The 20,727-nt window shown below is 48.7% G+C and overlaps 3 protein-coding genes across 4 annotated transcripts; all 3 read left to right on the top strand.

Moving 5' to 3' along the window:
- Positions 1-1,665: 1,665 nt before the first annotated feature.
- xdh (xanthine dehydrogenase) lies at positions 1,666-13,261 on the top strand (the record flags this gene model as incomplete). Its single annotated transcript, XM_080520113.1, has 35 exons — positions 1,666-1,782; positions 2,346-2,403; positions 2,879-2,975; positions 3,213-3,321; positions 3,485-3,611; positions 3,692-3,753; positions 4,072-4,173; positions 4,254-4,340; positions 4,837-4,981; positions 5,078-5,170; positions 5,243-5,394; positions 5,508-5,601; positions 5,715-5,824; positions 6,026-6,210; positions 6,282-6,444; positions 6,523-6,612; positions 8,581-8,750; positions 8,839-8,965; positions 9,040-9,159; positions 9,244-9,340; positions 9,409-9,530; positions 9,624-9,757; positions 9,831-9,918; positions 10,012-10,098; positions 10,184-10,375; positions 10,455-10,600; positions 10,730-10,811; positions 10,897-10,992; positions 11,230-11,433; positions 11,519-11,571; positions 11,644-11,758; positions 12,422-12,487; positions 12,559-12,747; positions 12,825-12,992; positions 13,211-13,261. The coding sequence occupies 35 exons, from the start codon at positions 1,666-1,668 to the stop codon at positions 13,259-13,261; spliced, it is 4,098 nt and encodes a 1,365-aa protein (XP_080376239.1).
- An 898-nt stretch (positions 13,262-14,159) lies between these two features.
- Positions 14,160-16,311, top strand: LOC308147779 (tetraspanin-7-like; the record flags this gene model as incomplete). The annotated part of the gene is made up of 7 exons (XM_080520112.1): positions 14,160-14,240; positions 14,591-14,779; positions 14,847-14,921; positions 14,985-15,080; positions 15,810-15,965; positions 16,056-16,139; positions 16,243-16,311. The coding sequence occupies 7 exons, from the start codon at positions 14,160-14,162 to the stop codon at positions 16,309-16,311; spliced, it is 750 nt and encodes a 249-aa protein (XP_080376238.1).
- A 723-nt stretch (positions 16,312-17,034) lies between these two features.
- LOC308147472 (mid1-interacting protein 1-B-like) lies at positions 17,035-19,177 on the top strand. Of its 2 annotated transcripts, none has more exons than XM_080519616.1 (2): positions 17,035-17,087; positions 17,578-19,177. In XM_080519616.1, exon 2 carries the CDS (start codon positions 17,732-17,734, stop codon positions 18,218-18,220), a length of 489 nt encoding a protein of 162 aa, XP_080375742.1. In that variant the 5' UTR covers positions 17,035-17,087; positions 17,578-17,731; the 3' UTR covers positions 18,221-19,177. The 2 variants fall into 2 exon arrangements, with proteins under 2 accessions (XP_080375742.1, XP_080375741.1); XM_080519615.1 differs by having other exon boundaries at positions 17,067-17,250.
- Positions 19,178-20,727: the final 1,550 nt, after the last annotated feature.

Raw genomic sequence — 20,727 nt, 5'->3', positions numbered from 1 at the left:
TTGATTTAATTTTAAGAAGTTGAACCTGCAGAAGAGGAATCAGTCGTCTCCTCTGGGTCTTATTTGATTGTTTACATGTGTATTATTATTGTCAGTTTTATAATAGCGGAATTCAACAAAGGCAGAGGTTTGCCTAACTTGTTTATTATGTTACATAAATGACTGATACTGTGTCGAGCGCACCAGTAGGAATCTTTTGTTATAACGGTTTTGAGTGAAATAATAAATATTATATAATCACGTTTAGGGGAAGTTTTTTGTGTCTCTCTGTGTGTGGATGAGTTAATGAATAATCTGTTTGAGCGACAGCTGGATGTAAGATCATGTTTCACACATCTTTGGGGACAAAAAACAATGAAGTCGGCCAGAAAAAAATCCTTGTACACTAAATTAATAATTAAAATGTCCAACTTATGTCCACTATTTCTGTATTTTACATCAGATGTTCCTCAGGGCTCAAATCAACGTCTGAAATTGCTGTTAAAGTACATTGTTTTTAAAAATTTCAATTGTGGAGTTCCACAATGACCTATTGCATGTCCCCCTTTTGTTAATTCACTGAGTCAGTTAACTGTTCCCACTATTAATTCTTCTATTATTAATGACAGCATTTTCTATATTAATTTATAATTGATATGAAGTGAGAACTGCAGTAATTTATGTGTTTTCTCATGTGGTTTTCAGCTTCACTGTGAGTTTTTGTAGTTTTTACAGGCATCTGAGGGCGAATCGAACTGATTCAGATCACATGAAGAAAAAACGAGGCCAAACTAATGTGAATAATGTGTGAAGGAGCATTGAAAGCTCACAGAACTAAGACAGTCTGCTCTCTTTCTCTCAAGCTACTTCTTGAACTGTAGAGTCTCATTTGAATGTGGTTTTATCATTGTATTGATTATCATAGCTGTGTAGTAGTAATATACAATAAATGAAGTAGTAATATGTAATTAGCATGGAGTAGATAATTAACTTTGACTGTGATACTTGGATTTTATTACATTTGGTGTTTGATTACTTTTATCATGACGTTTGTATTGTTAGGTGTTTTTCTTTTATTCCAATGTTATTGATCAGTGTAAACTCTTCCCTGATATATATGTATACTATGTTATTTTGCTTTTTTTAAGCATCAATTTTAATTAAGGTATGTCATGTAAAACGTTTTCGTAGGTCTCAGGATATATATATATATATATATATATATATATATATATATATATATATATATATATATATTGCTTATAAAATCGACCACACGTGAATTACTGTGTGACTGAATAATCAGATTACAGTGTCTGTGCGCGAGCTTTGACCTGAAGGTGAATGATTACCTTGGAGAGGCGTGATGACTTTCTCTCTGTTCTGCGAGCCAATCAGATCACCTGCCCGCTGCGTGTCGTCCTTTCAGAACTGCATTGAGAAATTATCAGAAAATTGATCCGTTGACGTTTAACCCGCCGCCCTTTGGCCTGAGAGCGGATTGTACGGTGGGTTCCGGAGCCCCTGGTCACGCTTTCCGGTTCGGCTCCGGTGAACTGCTCTCACGGAGCGTGTCGGGGGGGAGGAGGGGTTCCTCCGTGCTGCGGGTCCACGAGGACACACCTCTCTCTCCGGGGAGTCAATCCAGCGGGGGGGCCGCCGTCCGGGTCAGTGTTGAGCGGAAGGATGGAAGGCACGCAGCGCAACGGCGGAGCACCGGGAGCGACCGGGACCGGAGCCGATGAAGAGACCCGGTCCGAGTCCTGGTCTGAGGAGCTCATCTTCTTTGTGAATGGCAAGAAGGTAATAGATAAACCGAATGACAGTTAAATTCCACTTATTTTAAACGAAGTTCTGAATGTATTTTTTGTGACTTCAACCTGTGCAGTCTATAACTGATAGTTCTAGAAATAAGGAGAGAAAAATCTCTTATTACCTTTTATGACATTGATTTATGCAATAATTTTTTTTGCACAGGGACATTTTAAATCACATTTTGTGCAGTTTTAAAGAGAGATTTCGTCTCTAAAGGCGCTTACAGGAGTGAACGAGCCTGCCGAAGCGCAAAAATTTTGAAAATGTGCAGTCATGAGTTGTGTGGATGTGAAACAAATTAACACGCTGAATCAAAAGTGCAGCATCAAATGACTGTGATGAATTTTGTCAATGATCCTCTGTGTGACAGAGCCTGGTTGAGTCCAACAACCATTCACTGCACCTATTCACCTTTTGAAAAGGACTGAAAAGTTAACTGGATGGTCTATTCTCATGAATCATTGTTTGGAAGTAAAGGCATTAAAGTTATGCTGCAGATCTGATTCATGAAAAATAATTTTAGTGTTTTTTTGTGTCTCTATTTTGAGCAGATTGTTGAGAGGAAGGTGGATCCTGAGATGACACTGCTGACATATCTCAGGAGAAAATGTAAGAGCATACGCGTATGAAATGAGAATACTGTAAACACACAGCGGAGGCAGGACTTTGACCTCTTGTTGTAGTTATGACGACCTTTAGCCACACACTCCGTCTTTCATTATTCACCATTTCTCACTTTTTATGAGTAAAAAAGCAGGTTTAAGACTGATGCGGTTGCTGTTTAGATTCATCTTTTATTACCTGGCGATTCCAGGCCGCTGGCTGTCGGGTCAGTGACCGCAGGGTCCCGGTGCAACGCTTTCACCACCACAGCAGCTCACAGTCGCACAGCGACAACGATTAGACACGTCTGGTTACAAAGTTACAAACGTTCTGTACAAAAAATGTTCCAGCGACTTCAGAGAGAAGATATTGACAGAGGAAACCACTGTGTGCGTGTGCGTGTGCGTGTGTGTGTGTGTGTGTGTGTGTGTGTGTGTGTGTGTGTGTGTGTGTGTGTGTGTGTGTGTGTGTCTCCACTCAGTGGGTTTAACAGGAACTAAACTGGGATGTGCAGAGGGCGGCTGTGGAGCGTGCACCGTCATGTTGTCCAGATACCAAACAGACTCCAACCAGCTCCTGTATCCTTCAACTGTGTGTGTGTGTGTGTGTGTGTGTGTGTGTGTGTGTGTGTGTGTGTGTGTGTGTGTGTGTGTGTGTGTGTGTGTGTGTGTGTGTGTGTGTGTGTGTGTGTGTGTGTGTGTGTGTGTGTGTGTGTGTGTGTGTGTGTGTGTGTGTGTGTGTGTGTGTGTGTGTGTGTGTGTGTGTCCACTGAATCCTGTCCCGAGTCGACACTTGGTTCTTTAGCCACATTTCAGGCATCACGCCATCAACGCCTGCCTGGCGCCGCTGTGCTCCCTGCACCTGGTCGCCGTGACAACGGTGGAGGGCATCGGCAGCGTGGCCAGAAAGCTGCACCCGGTCCAGGTAAAACCACAGAAGAAGAGAACCCGACACAGTTCAGTAGTAGCACCTGAAGAGGAATAACAAACGGGTTGCAAGTCTTTTGATTTTACAATGAAATGATAATATTAATTAAAACCCTGTGAACAAAACTGAACCGGACTGTTTTTTGCGGTCCGTTCTTCAGGAGCGAATTGCCCGATCCCATGGGTCGCAGTGCGGGTTCTGCACACCCGGTATCGTCATGTCCATGTACGCCCTGCTGAGGAACAACCCCAGGCCCACCATGGAGGACGTGGAGGAGGCTTTCCAAGGTAACGCCTCACGCAGACGTCCACGTAGAGCGAAACGCCGTCTGGAGGACGTCGCGTGTCAGAATGTGTTTTCCTCTCAGGGAATCTGTGCCGCTGCACTGGATACCGGCCGATCCTGGAGGGATACAAGACCTTCACCGTGGTGAGCCGTCGCCGCGATTTCACCTTCCATGCAGCGCCAAGTAGTTCAAGACCAAAACAGAAAAAACAGACCGAAACCAGGTTCAGAAAACGATGCCAAAGTGGGGTTCAAATCATCCTGAAAAGCCGTTTCAAACCGGCGTCAGAGTGAATCTGACTTTGAGCCTAAAAATTAAAAATCTGCTCCAGACAGATTTCGCACGTTCGAGCACAAACGGGTGAATGAACCAAGAGCAGCAGCCCAGAGGTCAGAGCCTGAGCTGCTCTCAGGACCTTGTCAGTGTGTAAATGTGACAGGTGACGGTGTTTCTCCGTGCAGGAGGGGGGCTGCTGTGGAGGTGCAGGTCGGAAGAACGGCTGCTGCTTGACCAATGGGAGCGGAGCAGAGAGGAGCTCCCAGGAGGAAGAGGAGGGGGAGGAGGTGAGAGTTCCATCTGTTTCTTCACAGGTTTATTCAGATTTTAATGTTTTTTCCTGGGGGTGAACTGAGTGTGTCTGCAGGGGGCGGTGGCCACGTCTCTGTTTAATGCTGCCGAGTTCCAACCCTTTGATCCGACGCAGGAAGTCATCTTTCCTCCTGAGCTGATGGTAAACACACACACACACACACACACACACACACACACACACACACACACACACACACACACACACACACACACACACACACACACACACACACACACACACACACACACACACACACACACACACACACACACACACACACACACACACACGGAAAAAAGAGAGCTTATATAATTGATCTTTTGTGAAAACAATCCATCATCGGCATACAGCAGAATCAAACACTCAAGGTTTGGCATAAATTTACTACTTTGTGAAAAGTAAAAATATGGATGGTTGTTACACAAAACCGCTCCCGAACTTCAGTTAGTCAAGACAGAAGTACATTTCTAATAGTCTGGAAGTGAACTTTTATAATAAAACACACAAAGATTCCCAAAGGGAGAAAAACACTCGTGCTTTGTTGGAACGACGTGTCGAGGCTGCGGTGCAGAAGTAAACATGTGGAGGGAGTCTTGTTTCACGCTCCATCCTTCACTCTCCCATCTTCTTCCAGGCGCTCTCTAAAGGTCAAAAGACAAAATCACTGCGTTTCCATGGTGACCGGACAACGTGGCTGCAGCCTGCTCGTCTGGAAGAGCTTCTGCATCTGAAGTGGGAACATCCAGACGCCCGGGTGGTGGTCGGAAACACCGAAGTGGGTCAGTCTTGTTCGTTTGTCAATATTGTTTTTTTTTTGGTTCATCCATTCCTCCATTGGATTGTTTTAAACCTCCACTGTCTGCATGTGTGTTCAGGCATTGAGGTGAAGTTCAAGAACATGGTGTACCCGGTCATTTTGGCACCGGCCTTCATTCCTGAGCTGAACGCCGTGACACACACTGACGACGGTGAGTTCAGAACACTTTGTCTTGACGGGAAATAACAAAGCCTTTCTCTGAAAGAACTCTGTGTGTGGTCAGGTATTGTGTTTGGTGCAGCGTGCACGCTCAGCCACATGGGGGCGGTGCTGCGCCAGGCGATGCAGACTCTCCCCTCCCATCAGACTGAAGTGTTTGGGGCGGTAGTGGAGCAGTTGCGTTGGTTTGCTGGACAGCAGATTCGTAATGTGGCGGTGAGTCAGCTGCTGAGCGAGGGAAGAAGCAGGCTTCTGGTCCCAGGCCCCCCCCCACCACCACCACCACCCCACCCCATCCACCCTCTGTGGTCTGCTTCCTGTGTTTTCAGGCTGTCGGTGGAAACATCATGACCGCCAGTCCCATCTCAGACCTCAACCCAGTTTTCATGGCGGCCGGCTGCACACTCACCCTGATGGACAAAGGTGGAACTTTTGAAATCCTCTCATAGTTCAGGTTTTCTGTTACTCTCGACATGTATTTCCTCCACAACTCGGTCCTCTGTGACCTCTGACCTCTGACCCCGGTCTGTCTCCAGGAGGCAGCCGTGAGCTTCAGATGGATGACGGCTTCTTCACCGGCTACAGGAGGACGGCGGTGCGTCCGCAGGAGGTGCTGCTCTCCGTCCTCATCCCGTACAGCCGCCCGGTGAGTGAAGCATCACCCCAGCAACAGCTGTCGCCTAGCAACCACTACGTTATTTACCAACCAGTGAAGGTCACACTGTTGCAATCTGAGCAATAGTGAACCTCCGGTAACTTGGCAACCAATTTGTCACCAAGAAACCCGATATGTCTCTTTCGCGTGTCGCCGATGTCCGTCGCCTCACAGATTTCCTGTTTCCCTCAGACTCAGTTCGTCTCCGCCTTCAAACAGTCGCCCCGCCGTGAGGACGACATCAGCATCGTCACCGCGGCGATGAGCGTCACCTTCGCTCCCGGCACGGACGTGGTGGAGGACCTGAGGCTGAGTTACGGTGGCATGGCGGCGAATACGGTGCTTGCCAAAAAGACGGCGAGCCGACTGCTGGGAAGGTAGCCGGTCTGGAGACAAGATGGAGGAGATAAAGAGGGCGGCGTCAGTGACCACGTCTGCTCTCATCCAGGTCGTGGGGGGAGGAGCTTCTGGAGGAGGCCTGCTCTTCACTGGCTGAGGAGATGACGCTGGATCCCTCTGCGCCGGGCGGGATGGTGACGTACCGGCGGACCCTGACACTCAGCCTCTTCTACAAGTTCTACCTGATGGTTCTGCAGAAGCTCCGCCTCCAGGTGAGTTGACCTCAGACTCTGACGGGACTGACTGATCACAGGTGAGGCCCAAAGGTAACCTGTGTCATCCACCCTCAGGGCGTGAACGTGGACGACGTTGCCTCCCACTGTCTGAGCGCGACGGAGATTTACCAACCTCAGACACCCTCCAGCGTCCAGATATACCAGGTATCGTGAACACGCCGTCCCTCAGGTGGGCCTCACAGGGCTCCACCACCTGATGATGTCACCTGGGGCCTCATTTATAAAACTGTGCGTAGGATTGACGTCAAAATTGGCGTACGCACGAAACACAGAAAGTGCGTACGCACAAAAATATCCTGATTTATAAAACAGTGCGCACGCACGTCCTACGCCGATTTCCCTTTATAAATCACAATCCACTCTAAATGTGGCGCACCTGTGTGCGGGTCATACCACGCCCATATTTGCCTATAAATATTCAGAGAAACGCCTCTCATGAATATTGATTCACGACTGACAGCATGCCGAAAGCAGAAAGAAAAGCCAAGAAACGCAATTTGACCCAGTGTGAGGTGGAAGTTCTCGTCGGGGAGGTGGAGAAGAGGAAGGCGATATTATTTGGTGGACACAGTGTTGGGGTCACCAACGCCAAAAAAGCTCTAGAGTGGCAGCATGTGGCGGATGGTGTCAATGCTGTGGCCTCAGAAGGTCGGAGTGTGGCTGAGGTGAAAAAAAGTGGTCCGACATCAAAGTAGACACAAAAAAGCGCCTGGCGTCACACTGGCAGAGCGTCTGTGCCCCGGGCGGGGGAACGGGCCCTCCGGAGCTCACCCCACTGGAGGAAACACTGGCGGGGGTCATCGGGGAATCCCTCCTGAGTGGAGTGGTGACGGAGGTGGAGGGGGACACCCAGGCCCGCCCCTCCCTACACGCAGAACACGCGCTGTGCGTCGGGCCCCGCGATCCATGGGGGCCCCATTTTGCGCAAGTGAATTGAATTTCCCTCGGGATCAATAAAGTATCATCATTCTCTGCAAATGCGCAAAGGATGCGCTGCATTTTGCCGAGAGGCGCGTAGAACACCGCCACCAAGTCAGCCCGAGGCCGGAGAGAGAGAGAGAGAGAGAGAGAGAGACAGCTTCCAAACGTCAATACGATTCAGGAGCTAGCAAAAGAAAGAAACAGTCCAAACAAGAAGAGGCTCGTGCTTCACTTGAAGGTGGGATGTTGTTGAAATAAAAAAGATTGTTCCACTTTTGATCTATAAAGTTCTTGTTCCACTGTTGATAGAGGCTGTTCATTTGATTCGTAAGGTAATTAAATGTATTGTTATTATTATTATTATTATTATTAGTAGTAGTATTATTAGTATTATTATGTTATTGGAAGGGGGGCCCCAAAATAAAATCCTGCTTAGGGCCCCCACTTGGCCAGGGGCGGCCCTGGGGACACCGCCGCCTGCCCTTCAGGAGCCCGATGGTGCGCTCCACAATACTGCGCGCCTGGCTGTGGCGCAGATTCTAGGTCCTCTCCTCTGCGCCTTGTGGGTTAGAAAAAGGGGTGAGCAGCCACCGCTTGAGGGTTAGGGTTCTCCACTGTCGCCTGCAAGGTCGGTGAACGGGTTAAACACTACTACAAAATTGCAAGTCTCAGGATTTCCACATGAATTCTCCGTACCTAGAAGCCACCCATCACGTACAGCGCCGGCCTCCAGTCTGCGCCCAACACTGCTATATGGGCTATATGATATAGGATATTACACTGCATTCATATCAGTGTAAACATAATTTACCCTACTGTTGTCTTACTATTGTCTTAATCATATGTTTCCCGTGTGCACTCCAGGGAGTATGTTTGTTTATTCATTGTAGAAATTTTATTTTTTACTATCCACTTCTTGCAAATAAACTGTCCATATATGAGAGGTCATATAACTATTTATTTTACACGATCGGTTTCACACAGTTTCTCCCGTTTCTTTCTTCTGCCATCGGTGGCGCAGTTTCTCCTTCCCCCAGTTATGTGCGTACGCCTGGGTCAGAGTTGGCGTGGAGGACCGCACATTTTCCCGTCAAGTTCTCTTTTTATAAATCCCACGGTTTGCGTAGAGAGTGGCGTACGCATTCTTTTGTGCGTACGCAACGTTTATAAATGAGGCCCCTGGTCCGGCAGGCGGTGCCAGACGGGCAGAACCAGGACGACGTGGTGGGACGTCCCATGATGCACCTGTCCGCCATGAAACAGGCCACGGGCGAGGCGGTTTACTGTGACGACGTGCCGCTGTACGAGAACGAGCTGTATCTGTCACTCATCACCAGCAGCAAGGCCCACGCCCACATACGGTAACACACACACACAAACAAAATTGGTGGAATTGACTTTTTAAAAATGGCTGTAGGTAGCAGTTGTGTGTTTTGTGTGTGTGTGTAGCTCCATTGACGTAGCCGTAGCCGAGCAGTCCCCCGGCGTCATCTGCTTCCTGTTCGCCAATGACATCCCCGGCAGTAACACCACGGGGCCCATCAATTATGACGAGACCGTCTTCGCTGACAGCGAGGTGAGCTTCCGTCTCGCCGACCAATCAGGCTGCTCCGTCGGCCTCTGGTTGACCAGCCCATGTCCTTTATTCAGGTGACCTGCGTGGGACACATCATCGGCGCCGTGGTGGCCGACACACAGCTTCACGCTCAGAGAGCCGCCAAAGCCGTTCGCATTGAGTACGAGGAGCTGCCAGCAGTCATCACCATCCAGGTGAGGCTCACCTGAGACACTCTGGACCAACCAGAGCGAAGCGTCTTGAATTAATCTTGAATTAATCTTTGTTGTGTCCAACAGGAGGCCATTGCCGCCAAGTCCTTCTATCAGCCAATCAGAACCATTCAGCAGGGAGACTTGGAGGCGGGGTTCAAACAGGCCGACCACATTCTGGAAGGTAGGCGATTCTCTCAGCAGCTGAGCCATGTGACCACCGGTTCTGACGTCCGATTGGCTGTTTGGCAGGCGAGATGCACATTGGAGGTCAGGAACATTTCTACCTGGAGACCAACGTCTCGCTGGCCGTACCCCGAGAGGACGGCGAGATGGAGCTGTTTGTTTCCACGCAGTCGGCAACAAAGACACAGGTACAAATATCTAATTACACAGGTACGTTTACTGCAGAACACCGATACAAATACGACAAGATATGTGTAAAAAAATGTCTGTTTGTACTTCAGTCTCTGGCTGCAAAGGCTCTGGGCGTCCCCGCGAACCGTGTCGTGGTCAGGGTGAAAAGGATGGGCGGAGGCTTTGGCGGGAAGGAAAGCCGCACGACCATATTGTCCACGGTGGTTGCCATGGCAGCAAAAAAGTACGTCTATCAGCCTCATCGTTAGATCCCCGTTGAAGTCACACTATAAGTACGAGTGACTCTGGCGCCGCAGGTTGCAGAGGCCGGTCAGGTGCATGCTGGACCGCGATGAGGACATGCTGATCACAGGCGGGCGACACCCCTTCTACAGCAAATACAAGGCATGACGCCGCCTGATTGGCTAGTTGGTTGTGATCAATGAAACCCCCCCCCCCCTTGTGAGTAATCAGTGTTTTCTCCTTCTCCGGCTGCAGGTCGGTTTCATGAGCAGCGGTAAAGTGGTGGCGCTCGATGTTTCATACTACAGCAACGCAGGAAACTCCACAGACCTCTCTCTGGCGGTGGGATACGACACAACCTTGAACTTTCTTGGTGATACTTCACTGTTTGTCCGACTGAAAAATACTTTTCTGTCTTTGTACCCAGGTCCTGGAGCGTGCTCTGTTTCACATGGAGAACTCGTACAGCATTGCAAACATCCGCGGCCAGGGTTACCTCTGTCGCACCAATCTAGCCTCCAACACGGCCTTCAGGGGCTTCGGGGGGCCGCAGGGCATGATGGTGGCTGAGAGCTGGATCACCGATGTGGCTCAGACTCTCGGAAGACCGGCTGAAGAGGTTCGTAGGTTTGAACGCTGGAAGTGGAGTCTCGCGGGCAAGCTTTTTTTTGTTGTTGTTGACAGGAGTCTGTCTGCAGGTGCGTCGGTTGAACCTCTACGTAGAAGGCGAGTTGACGCCGTGCAACCAGGTCCTGGATCAACTCACTCTGGACCGCTGCTGGGACGAGTGTCTGCAGCGGGATGGATATCAGCAACGTCGAGCTGCTGTTGACCTCTACAACAGGTAACCTGAGCACAGATGGTTACAAAAAAAAAAAAAAGCTCAGCATTTTCAAAAAAGACTCCTGCTGTGAAGCACCAGAGAAAAACACCTTGTGACGAGTTGTTTGGTTTGTTTCCGTGTCCTGCTCAGTCAGAACCGATGGACCAAACGAGGCCTCGCCATCGTTCCCACCAAGTTCGGCATCAGCTTCACCGCCGTCTTCCTGAATCAGGTCCAGCCAGCCTTTTCATCGCCAGGATCTCTCCCCTCGTTGTCTCTTCTTGACTTGACAGTTTCTGATGTGATCTGGCCTCCAGGCGGGCGCTCTGGTCCACATCTACACTGACGGCTCGGTGCTGCTGACCCACGCAGGCACCGAGATGGGACAGGGACTCCACACCAAGATGGTCCAGGTACCACGAACTGACCTCTGAGGTCATCGCAGTGAGAAACAGCAGCATCTTATGACTCTTAGAAGAACTACAGATATCAAAACGCTGTAGGAAATGTTTCAAATTGTCTCTTTGGGGGGAAAAAAAACAACAAAAAATAGATCTGGTAATCCAGGGAATGGTCAAACTTTGGAAATGCTAGAAATCATACAATTGGAATCACTCAGAGACATTCCAATCAGAGGTGTTCGTCTGCAGGTGGCCAGCAGAGTTCTTGGCATCCCCCCTTCAAAGATCTACATTTCAGAGACCAGCACCAACACGGTGCCCAACACCAGCCCCACCGCCGCCTCCGCCTCCTCCGACCTGAACGGCGCCGCCGTGCAGAACGCCTGTGAGGTCCTGTTCAGCCGCTTGGAGCCGTACCGGAGCAGAGACCCCAAAGGATCATGGGAGGACTGGGTACGCTGCGCCGCATTCTGAGGGTTTCGTGTCGCGACCTGCATTGACATGAGCTGAAGCGCCAGTTTGATTTTCTGCGTTCCAGGTGAGGGCGGCGTACTTCGACAGGGTCAACCTCAGCGCCAACGGCTTTTACAAGTGAGTCCGCAGAGCGACGCGCCGGCTCGGAAATATGTGACAGGGAATAGAAAGTGTCTGTTTCCTCATCAGAACTCCTGATCTGGGCTACGACTTCGAGTCAAATTCTGGTCGAGTGTTTCACTACTTCAGCTACGGCGTCGCCTGTTCAGAGGTGATGGTCGACTGTCTGACTGGAGCTCACAAGGTACTAAATAACCCAACCATGCAAACTAATGCTGATTTCGCCTTTACATTTGAGCATCTTCTATCATTTATGAGCTATTTATGCATAAATAATACTGTTATCATTATTTGACTGTCCAGCAGGAATCTTATCATGGCTTTTTTTTTAGCTCCTGATCAAACTCTTTTTGGGAATAATTGCAAGAAATTGTAAAGTACAGGAGTTTATTCTGGGAACTGAGATTATTTTGTTTCAATGTCAAACATTTGCAGTGGTTTTAGCAAGCGAATTTAAAATAAAATGAAGTAAACTCCATGAAGTCACACGCTGTTGTTTTAGTTTCACTCAGCTCAAGGCCAGAACTCGCCTGTGACAAACCAGGAACCAGGAACACATGATGACTCCTCCAATGAGCCAAAACTGAACCACCTTGTTGAAAATCAAGTCCACAATCATTTCAATACAGTCGAAGACCAAATCTCGAAATAAAACTATTCCTACAACAAATCAATCGTTAATCTTTTGAATAACTGATAATTACCGCTCTGAACAGCTTCAACAGAATCTATTGATTTAAAACCCATTTTCCATTATCCATTATTTTGTCGCCGAAGCTCTGCGGTTATGCAAAACTTGTAAATAAGGGCTTTGCCTTGGTGTCACTGATCTCTGGTCGTGTTCCAGACCCTGAGCACCACCATCGTCATGGACGTGGGTCACAGCCTGAACCCGGCTCTGGACATCGGACAGGTGAGTGAGTTAAAGAGCGGCGAGCCGAGCGGGGGCGAGCGAGGCCTCTCTCACTGCGCTCCTGCCCGCAGGTGGAGGGCGGCTTCATGCAGGGTCTGGGCCTCTTCACCCTGGAGGAGCTGCACTACTCGCCCCAGGGCGTCCTCCTCACCCGGGGTCCCGGCTCGTACAAGATCCCGGCGTTCGGTGACATCCCCACCCAGCTGACCGTCTCGCTGCTCCGCGACGCCCCCAACGACAAGGCCATCTTCGCCTCCAAGGTGGCGCCGCCGCGTCATCCGGTTTGAAGCAGACTCCCTCTTTGAGACAGACACTTCAGACGTTCCCGTCTTTGCAGGCTGTGGGCGAGCCGCCGCTGTTCCTGGCTTCCTCGGTGTTCTACGCCATCAAAGACGCCGTCAGTGCCGCCCGGGCGGAGTCTGGCATCACTGGGCCGTTCAGGCTGGACAGCCCCGCCTCCGCCGAGAGGATCCGCAACGCCTGCAGCGACCGCTTCACCGAACTGGTACGGCTTGTAGATTTTATCGCCAATTGTTGTTACGGTCAGGAGTGAAAATAAAGCCAGTGACCGTCAAACTCTTCAAATTCGGACCAAAGCAGGAGAAATTCTTTTTTTGCTGCAACAAACTGGCCATGATGTCAAAAAACAAGCTGGTCTCAGGCTGGACGCAGCTGCTTCTCCTTGTTAAAGTCCCGTTTGAATCTGTGGTGTTTGCGTTGCAGTGTCCTCCTGCCGAGCCGGGGACCTTCAGGCCCTGGTCCGTCCAGGTTTAAGGAGAATCATCCGGCAGCACACCGGGACCCGACGCCACAAACTGATGAGTAGCAGATGAGAAGATTCAGACTCACTGACAAATGAAGCTGCATCGCCTTCGTGCACGAAGAACCTTGACCTGTGTTGATTTCTGTCCATGATTCACTCGTCTGTGACGAAACGACAACAATCAAATGATGAACGGAACTTTAGAAATAAAAACTGCCATTAATACCAGAGTCTGTATCCGTCTTCCAGTGTGAGGAGAAAAACAAAACCCCAAAATAAAGTGATTCAGGGGAAAAACAAGCAGAAAGACAAACAATCACCACAATACAAAACTGCATTTCCACTTTGTGTTGCAGCGGCCGGGTTCACACGTCTTTCCCCAGGAGCGTCATTGTCCTCTGACGTGACCCTGAATATCTGTGTTTTCGTTCAGCCTACGGCGCTTCACATTTGTGTGTTTGTGGTGTATTTAGGAGTCTCCAATGTGTGTTAATTGGTTCGGCTCATTGTGTGCGTGCATGCGTGTGTGTGTCTCAGCCGGTCCTCTGTCTCTGTTGCCAAGGTAACGCAGCATGTGACCCTCATACTTCACACTGTGACTCCAAAGTTCACACGCAGGTGAAGGTCGGAGTCACTGTGACGCACCAATGTGAAGCTCCGCATTTTAGCTCTCCGCCTTTTTTTTTTTTTTTTTAAGCTTGGCCCATTTTAAGTGTTTTTAACAACTCGGGAAGCTTCAGACGACGCGACGGAGTCGACATAAAATCCCGCAGTGTGGTTCAAACTGAGAGACGCGCTGCTGGAGCGGCGACTTGTTGTGACGTGCAGTTCAGCGTGTGACCAGCGGGGGCGGCGCCCCGCAGCGTTATCACCGAGGAGGAGGCTTGGTGGGTCAGTGTCAGACTCATCATGGCTCCTCGAAGGATGGAAACCAAACCGCTCATCTTCTGCCTGAAGACGCTGCTGCTGCTCTACTCCTTCATCTTCTGGGTGAGAAACTGAGGATCTGTTTGCCAGATTCTGGCTGCACACACTATTCTTGCTCACGCTAATGTCTCCGGGCCGACTAAAGTCGTGGAAGTATGCCTGATGACGGAGACGAGGCGGCAACAACCCGATTGTTGCCTGGTTTGCCGTTTTGCCCTCAGTCTTGCCTTGTGGTAATCGTTGCTTTCTTCTCCTCCATTTCTAATAAAAGTTGCTTACCAATTCCACAGATTTTTTATTTTTTCTTGTCAGGACGTTGCTCCTTCTTTCGGGACGCTGCCCGTCCCTCAGGTGGGTGAGCGTGAGCTACGATTGTCCGTATACCGACGGTAGTGTTGGCTCTGCCCCCGCAGGTGACCGGCGTGGTTCTGCTGTCGGTCGGGTTGTGGTGGAAGTTCATGTTGGGTCCGTACACGCTGCTGATCTCCACCGGGCCGTCCACGGCGCCCTACGTCCTGACCGGCACCGGCGCCGCCATCATGCTGTTCGGCCTGTTCGGCTGCTTCGCCACCTGCAGGGGGCGCCCATGGATGTTGAAGCTGGTGAGCGCGCGTTGCGTCTTGGTATGAGCGCCCTGTGACCTGGTGGTGACCTCTGACCTCTCTGCAGTACGCGATCTTCCTGTCGCTGGTTTTCATGATCGAGCTCATCGCCGGGATCTCCGGATTCGTGTTTCGCCATGAGGTCAGTATTCAGTTCTCCGAACCGTTTCCTGCCGTTTGGCCGACACCATGTCGTGTTTTTCAGATTAAAGGCACATTTCTGACCACGTACAGCGACGCCGTGCTGAAGTACGACGGGCGGGATGACCGCAGTCTGGCAGTGGACGGCGTCCAACGTAGAGTAAGAGTCTCTTTTTGGCCCGTTTTTAATTTAGATTTAAAATTTAAGCCAAAAATCTGCCAAAACAATCCGGTTTTTAAAAGTCATGGTGTTCTGCAGGGCTCTGCTCTTGGCCAAAATAATCTTTTAACAATGTAAATGCTTGTTGCACTCATAAAAGAAGTCTAACGACTGTTTCAGCAAAATTGTTTTAATCAGCAAAATTGATTTCACAGCTTGATTTAGCATCATTGTGATCCTGCGAAGGTTTTTCTGCTTCAATGGTCAACCTGATTTATCTTTATTCCAGCAAAGTTGCAACAAGACACAAATACAACATTTAGCCACTTTTCAGGACACGACTACCAAGAAAACACGAGAAAACATTGACATTTCAGTAATACATAAACAATTGTACTCTAGATCTATTACTTTAGATCAACTTGGTCTCAAAGATTCAGTTTACCTCTCTACTGTTCTTGATCCTTTAAGGTTTTCGTTTCTGATTGTGGACATAATGTCTTATTCTCTTTCTTTTAGTGATACAGAGATGTGTGCTTGAATTCCTGTTTTTATTTTAATGGCATTTTCCACAGATGTCTTTATATGCTGACGATTCACTCCTTTATGCGTTCGTACAATCTGTTTCTGGCTGATTACGCACATATTTTCTGATTTGTGTGTGTGTGTGTGTGTGTGTGTGTGTGTGTGTGTGTGTGTGTGTGTGTGTGTGTGTGTGTGTGTGTGTAGCTGCAGTGCTGTGGGGTGTACAACTACACCAGCTGGTTCAGCAGCACTTATTTCTCCATCAGCGGGATTCCTGCGAGCTGCTGCGTCACGTTCGCCGACTGCAGCGGAACCGACCTGAAGAACGCGACACTGGCCGCGCAGAAAGTCTACAGACAGGTTGGACGCACACTAATGAGTTATTATGTATCCGTATGTGAGTATGTGTGTGTGAACAAATGAATGGATGATGGATGTGTGTGTCTGCAGGGTTGCTATGAGTTGGTGACGTCCTTCATTGAGACAAACATGGGAATCATCGCTGGAGTCACGTTTGGCATCGCCTTCTCTCAGGTACTCCTGCTGTGACGGTATTGTACTACGGTACTGTACTGCATCGATAGGGTGGGTATTACTGCAGTACCTGATGGGTCCAGTGTGTCTCTGTGTGTCTCAGCTGGTCGGGACGTCTCTGGCCTGTTGTCTGTCTCGACTTGTGAACGCCAACCAGTACGAGATGGTTTAACAGGTGATTCACTCACTATTTCAGCCGTTCGTCCATCGAACCCATTTGATAACTAAAATGTATTGACTCGTTCATCTATTTCTGGATTTACCATAACTTTGTTCTCTTTTTTTTGTTTTCCAGTCAAGAGTTGAGGAGGTTCGTCTCCATGGAAACCTCCTTTATTCATTTAGTTGTTTTGCTGTGACTTTTTTTCTTTTCTTTTTTTTGTTAAAACCCTGATTGGTTCTTTTTTCTATCTGTACAGTTAACGTGAGTAATACATGATTTCCTCCACTAGGGGGCGCCACATAAATCATTTGTTGGGTCTTTGTTGGCAGAAATATTTTTAGAAACATTTGAATATTTCATTTAATGTTTTAATTGTTGCCATGACGCTTTGAAGTGTTTCCTTGACAAAATAAATGTTTCCTGTGATGTGAAACTATTTGTTTGTCTTTATTGTTTTTACATTTATTACAAACAATCACATGTCCCAGGAAGGAGCAAGTGTAATAACAACAACAAAGAAATATGTAATAAAGTAGAGCAGAATACGATGTGAAATAAACATGTCGTTTGAGATAAATAATATAAATGAGGGTTTGTAAGTTTTTCCAACGCTCCATGTGACGTCACGCTCCGTGATTGGCTGCAGATGACTTGCAGCCCCGCCCCCTCTGACCCGTTTAGCCCCGGTCCTCCGCTCGCCTCCGCTTCTGGCTCCCATCAGATTACCGGGCTCAAACATCCGTTTCCCCGCCGGAGGTCTCCCGGATTGACCGCCTCGACTCTCGGTGAGCCTCCACCCCCCCCTCCCGGTCTGCTCCACCCCGCCGACGGTTACCGCCTCACGGACCGAGCCGAGCCCGAGCCCTCACGCGGAACCCGGAATCATCCGTGAGCAGGGGCGGGGAGCCTGCAGCTTGTCAGCACGGAGAGTTTACCGGGAAAGCTCCGGTAAGGAGGCGGAAAACCGGTGCGAAAGGGCGCGGCAGCGACCGACTCGTGGTGCGGTCTCTCCGGCAGCCCGTCTCACCCGCGCTGCGTTCATTTTTCAAGGCTGCGATCGGGAGGCTCGCTTGAGTTCCATTGTCGGACACGTAAACGGCTGCGTCCGATAATGGAATCCGTCGGCACTCCGTGCATTTGCACAGTAAATCATCAGTTTCAGCAGAAAGGCTTGAGGGTGTGATGATCCCACTTTTAACTCCAGATCATTAGTCACGACGTCACTTCCGGTCCCGTCACAGTTCTTTGATTCTCTTCTTCTGTGGTTTATTTCAGACCCTGGGGTGAAACGTTTGGCCTGAGTCCTGCAGCGGGGTCGCCCTCCTTCCCGCCGGGGTCACGAGGCTCTGCGCCGTGAGCGGATCCTGTGAGTCAGGAAGTCCAGGTAATCCTGTAAGGAGCTTTAGTGGCTCAGTTTGGCGCCGCCACCATGATGCAGATCCCAGACTCCTACAACCAGAAGAACTCGCTCTTCAACACCATGAACCGCTTCATCGGCGCCGTCAACAACATGGACCAGACCGTCATGGTGCCCAGCCTCCTGCGCGACGTCCCGCTGGCCGACGGCGACGACCCGAAGCCCGACGACACCAGCGCCGCCGGCGGGTACTTCCCGCCGGACGGCGACATGTACGGCTCGTACGTCCTCCTCAAGTCCATCCGCGACGACATCGAGTGGGGCGTCCTGCAGGGGGACGAGCGGCGGCGCGAGAGGGCGGCGGCGGCGGCGGTGGTGGCGGCGGCGGCGGCAGCAGCGGGGGAGGAGGTGGTGACCCGCGCTGTGGTGCCCGGTGGAGACGACCTGGAGAAACAGTTTCACTTCCACCTTCACGGACTCCACATGGTTCTCTCCAAACTCACGCTCAAAGCGAACACGCTAACCAGCCGCTACAAGGAGGAGATCGGCTGCGGGAACTGACGCCTCGCCGCCATCCGGCGACTAGCATGCTGGTTGCTTATTGAGCACGCGGGCGGCGAACCAAAATAAATACAAACGCCAAAAATCAGAAACACCCGATTTAATTGGAATTGTATGACTATTTGGTCCGTTTACTGAGCATGCTAAGTTGCTAAGTCGCTAACTGAAAACCAAATTTCGCACCAAATTACCTTCTTTTGTTTCAACTCTGGAATTTCAAAGTTCAGGAAGTAACGTGGGTGTAATACCACTCTTGTACACTAGTTGGCACCAGTTCTCTTACTGGATTCTCAATCTGCTGCTTCTTTGTTCCTGTGAATGGATGAAGAGAAAAGGTGCCCCCCCTGCTGGTACAAAGTGGTATTACAGGATTTGGGCTCGCCCGATTACATTTCCTCCAGAACTTTGTGACTGAAAATGTTCCGACTGTACCTTTTTAAAAGATTTGTACATTTCAGACGCACATTTCAAACAGAGAATACGGCTTTTTGTCTCGGATAAGTTACAATATTTTTGTAAAAAAAAAAAAGTGAATCGTTTGATAAGAAAAATAAATGTTTTGTGACGTCTTTGTGAGAGGACCTGACGCTGAACCCTGCGGGACGCCGCCGTCCTCCAAAAGTTCAGGTTTGTGATTCCGGAGGAGGAGCTGGAAGCTGCAGGACTTCCTCTCCTCCTCTGAGCTGTTTGCACTCGTATCTTCAGGATTTTCTTTGTTTGTTTTTGTCTCGACATCCTTCATTTCACGCTGCGACTGTTAATCTATGCAAACACAAGCAGGTGGCGGGACGGCGACCTGTCGACGTTTCAGACGGGAAGTTAAGCTTGAAGTTCTGAATTTCAACAGAAACATGAAGACGAGGAGAACGCAGAACATTTCACCGGTTTGTGTGTGGAAATGTAAAGAGAGATGCTTTTTTTTTTGTTTTCTACTTAATGTTGTGGTTGAAATTAAAAGTTTTCATGAGAACATTGTTGTTGGATTATCATTCTACACGAGTCTTTATGGTGAAGGTCCAGCTACTTTGTAGGGAGTTCTTCAAGATATCTGTGAGGGTTTTTGGAGATTTTGGTTGAGGTTTAAAAGAATCTTTAGCATTTATTGCTTAACTTAACCAGAGCTCTGAAGCTTTTCCGGCCAAAAAGAGACATTTTTGTCACTTTCCACAAAATGAAATTTAACCGAAGCTGCAAAAACTCTTCAAAATGAGGCTGAAACGGCTTCTGACATGAAAATTAACCGTCTTATGTTGCATTAATGAAGCTTCAATTACAATTTAAGCTGGTAAACATTTTATTACAGGAACTCGTTTCACAGTTTTCAGAAATTTAAGGATAATTTTGATATTTTAGCGGTTTTAACCACAAAGTTTCTTTTAGCAACTTTTTTTTTTTTTACCCAATTTATTTTAGTTGAACCTTTTTTCAAGCCCCTTTTAGCTAAAAAGATCATTTTGAAAATTACTACGTAAATATAATCTACATGTTATTTTTTAAATGTGGGTTCACAGGTTGCAGATCCCTGATCTAGATAATCTACAGATAATTAAAGACATAATTCAAGAGGTTCTTATCGAATGTCTTAAGAGTTCTGGGTTTTGTTGAGGCTCTTGAGTTGTTTTTTGCACATTCCAAATCCTCCAGGTGAATCAGATGTTCAAGAAGCAGGTTTTGACATTTTAACCGTCCTTGTGTCAGCGGCTCAGGAGAATTCAGGATGGTTTTTGAGATATTTTACAAGTAATTTTGCAGGTTTCTCCTCATCAGAAACATCGAAAGGTCATTTATGAATTTTTAAAAGTCCTGAATAAGTAATGAGGCCGAAGCCAGGAGGTCCCTGTGAAGATTCTGGGGGTTATAAAGTCGATCATCAACGGGTGAAAGCGCCTCGATTCCTCAGGAAAGTTGTTGTACTTGACGTGACGAGCTGCAGTTGCGCCATGAATCCACTTGGAGGCGCTGTGGCTCCGCGGCCTGACCGGCTCCTCTCCACCAGCACAAACTTTACTCGTACTTGTACGTGGAAATAAGAGGGACGCGACCGACGGTGGGACCAGAAGCAGCACAGCTGGCAGGAGTGGTGTGACTGAGAAAACAGTAGCCGGGGGGGGGGGGGGGGGGGATTTTTCGTTACAGTTACAGTAGTTGTAATCTGAGTAGTAGTACTCTCAGTAGTGGTGATGACTGGAGCGTCTGTAGTAGTACGTGCAGTCAGTGGACATGCAGAAGTGCAAGGATTTTCTTAGACTTCTCGTGCAGCTCCAGATGTTTGTCTCCTGAGCTTCACCACGCGTCAATCGTCCGAAATCACAGTGGAAGCCACGAAACTCGGCCTTCAAAATAAAAGCGTCTGAGACAAACGCATGTTTTCATTTGATTAATTTTAATGTTACAATTCGCTGTGGTCAATAATTCTATGATTTAATTTTTATTGTTTCAGCTTTGACATTATCTCAGACGTGAGATTTTTATTTGAGCACAAAATTTATTTTATGATTCATCCAGTA

The sequence above is a fragment of the Blennius ocellaris genome (genome assembly GCF_963422515.1).
Source record: "Blennius ocellaris genome assembly, chromosome: 24".
Classification (NCBI taxonomy): domain Eukaryota; kingdom Metazoa; phylum Chordata; class Actinopteri; order Blenniiformes; family Blenniidae; genus Blennius; species Blennius ocellaris.
Note: the sequence above shows the minus strand (reverse complement) of the source record. Positions and strands in the feature narration are given on the sequence as shown.